Source organism: Propithecus coquereli, unplaced genomic scaffold, assembly GCF_000956105.1.
Source record: "Propithecus coquereli isolate 6110/MARCELLA unplaced genomic scaffold, Pcoq_1.0 Scaffold146, whole genome shotgun sequence".
NCBI classification, from domain to species: domain Eukaryota; kingdom Metazoa; phylum Chordata; class Mammalia; order Primates; family Indriidae; genus Propithecus; species Propithecus coquereli.
In genome coordinates, this window is record NW_012138969.1 from 2,777,169 (window position 1) to 2,780,093 (window position 2,925).

At 57.6% G+C, this 2,925-nt stretch overlaps 1 protein-coding gene across 1 annotated transcript in view; it reads left to right on the top strand.

Moving 5' to 3' along the window:
• Positions 1–419: 419 nt before the first annotated feature.
• The window catches only part of NMNAT2 (nicotinamide nucleotide adenylyltransferase 2), a 175,445-nt gene continuing 172,939 nt past the window's right edge, over positions 420–2,925 (top strand). Inside the window, exon 1 of the mRNA XM_012639977.1 lies at positions 420–738. Within this exon, the coding sequence (XP_012495431.1) occupies positions 654–738 (85 nt within the window). The 5' untranslated portion in view covers positions 420–653. The remainder of the gene's footprint in view (positions 739–2,925) is intronic.

Here is a 2,925-nt window from a genome sequence, read left to right on the forward strand (position 1 = left end):
CCCCCAATCTCTTGGCAGCCACTAGGTCAAGATTTGGACTTAGCTCAATAGTTTGGAATCATCAGATAAGAGGAAAAGGTAAGGGCAAATTCTACTGAAGTTAAAAGTCATTTCTCATTTAAAATTTTGAGGAAGAGAGAAAAAAAATCTTAAGATCAAACATTTTTGCAGTTGAAGATGTTAGAGAAAGTAGATGGGGACAGAAAAATGTTAGGGAGGAAAACTAAATCAGAAGGAGGCAAAAGATAGAAAGAGCTCACATGGTGCTGTAAGTATTCATGGTTCTGGGCTTGGGTGCTACTTCTTGCCTTTTAGATAAATTTCCAGGAAGAGAGAACGATGGAGTGAAGTGGGGTGGGGACCAGAGAAAGAGTGGGGTGGGGCACCAGGACGGGAGACGCGAAAGAAGCTAGGAAGAAGAGACGGGGACCGAGGCGAGAAGAGAGGAGAGCAGCACAAAAGCAGCCTCGGATCTCGCCGGCGCCGCAAGCGTTAAGGGGAGGCGGGGAGTGACGCGGGTTGCGTCTGGAGCGGCTCCTCGGAGTCCGCGGCATCCACAGCCGGAGCCTCGCCTTCCTTTCTCCCTCTGCAGACACGTCGAGACACAAAAAGCGAGGCGACCCCTAGGCCCGCGCTAGGGACCCACCGGCACCATGACCGAGACCACCAAGACCCACGTCATCTTGCTGGCCTGCGGCAGCTTCAACCCCATCACCAAAGGGCACATTCAGATGTTCGGTGAGTCCGCCCGCCCACCCCCGGCGGCTGCTTCCGCTCCGCGCCGGTCCTCGGCACCGGCGTCTTCCCGGCGCTGGAGAGGGAAGGCGCGCGCCCCTCCGGAGGGCTGCGCCGGCTCATCCTGCTCTTCCCGACTCGGCGGAGGGGACGCAGGCTGCGTTTCCCGGGCGTCGCTCGCTCGGGCCAGACCCGGCTCGCAGGGGCGGCCGGCGGCCGGGGGTGGAGGAGGGAGAGGGGGCTGGAGGTGAGTGTCATTTTGGGGAGCGTAGGGGTTCGGGGTTCGAGAACTGGAGTGCGGCGGTGCGGTGGTCCGGCTGCTTGGCCGGCGAGGACCGGGGTGGGGGCAGAGGTTGGGGCGCGGAGAAGGGAGGAGGCGGCTGGGGTGAACGTGCTGTTTGTTTAGCATGGGCCGGAAGCTCGAAGGAGTTAAATGGTGTATGTGCCTCGGGGACACACGCTGACACCCAACACACCGGTGACAGGGCTGAGGCTTCGAGGAGATCGATTCGGGGTTTTGCTGATGGTTCGGGGCGGCCCAGGGGCGACGGCTGGGGACCGTGGACCGTGGATTGCCCGCGCGAGGTGGATACTGAGTGAATGCGGAGGGGGCCCTGGTCCGCCCAGGCTCGGCCGCCGGGACTCGCCGCCCAGGCAGGGGAGGGGGCGGGGCGGCTGCTGCGGGAGGCCCGTCGCGAGCCGGTGTGGACGGATCGGGGCCCGAGTCGGCTGAGGCTCTGCCGGGGCGGCGATGGCACCGGGAAGGCTTGCGGCGTGTGAGTGTGTGCATGGATGTGCGAGTGCGTGCGCGTGTTGGGGGAGGGGAGCGCATCGTCGAGCGTTTGTTTCTTAGAAGCTTTGGGGCGTGGAGCGAGAGGGAGCTAGTGGGGGCTCCTGGCTGCTGGTTCGGGGTCCAGCGGGGGCAGGGGAACGGCGATCGGTCGATGCCTGTTGGAGGTTTCGCGCCACGGGTGGGGAAACCACGCGGTTTCGCAGCTGCTCGGGTAGGACCCGAAGGCTCGGGGGCGTGCGCGTTTAGACGCTCAGAGAGGGACGCGGAGGTCACTTTAGGAGCAGGAAAGAATAGGGGGGAAGTTAGAAGTTGGAGGTGCTCTTTCCTGGGACTGAGGGAACCAAGGAATAGGGGAGCGCGAGGGCTGGGGATGGACGGGAGGTCGGCGGGAGGCCCTGACCCGGCCGGCCGGCAGGCGCTCTCCAGAGGCGGCGGTGCTGAAACGCAGGGCGCGCGGGCTGGCTGCGGACACACGTGTGCTCCCCCGGCCTGAGGCTTGCGTGAGCCCTCCCAGGGCTGTTTCATGAAAGCCATCGCACATCGGTAAGGACCAGGCGAGGTAGCCTACGCTAAAAATATTCATCTTTAAACCTAAAAGGTGCCTAACTGGGTCCCCTTGTTATTATAAAAACCTCATGAAAAGAATATAGAACTACTTCGAGCAGAGGGCAAATCAGGTAGGCACATTCACACGATCGAAGGAGGGAAACGGGGAGAGAGCCATCCCTTCCTCGCCATTCCTGCAGCTTTTAAAAGTGTTTTATTAGGAACTCATGCCAATTTGCCCAGTAAATACTTTTGTTAATGCATCAGGGTAGACCAGAGCATCCGTCCTCTAAAGGAATATCGGTGCTTTAGGAACACTCTACTTTCACTTTCTTTTCATTCTGGTGTCTTCACCCCTTTCCTGGTTTTCCTCTGTGTCCATATTTCCTCGAGCCATTTAACGTGGATGTGCTTTATTCCTCTCCCTTGACCAGGCAGGCGTGGGCTTTCCTTGGACTTCCTTGGCTCTAGCAATCTTCAGTGACCCAGCAGGTACTCCTTTCTTCCCGAGCCACGGATGTAGTTATCCCCACTTGTTTTAGATTAGGAGAGGAACAGACCTGATTGAGAACCAAGGATTCTGTCTTGCAGCAGAAGATACTTTGGTGACAGTGATCAAGGCTTCTGTTAGGTGGATGCTGACCTGCCAATTCTCCATGAGCTCTGAAGATAGAATATGTGGGAATAAGCAGTAATGATTATTTACAGGAGACTTTGGACAGTAATGATTATTTACTGAGTATTAGAACTGAGGACTAAGGGAGAATATCTGTCAACAAAGCCCTTTGAGTGTCCATTAGTTAAGTATCGTCCGCAGAGCAACACGGAAAGAGGATGTGATGTGCTCATTA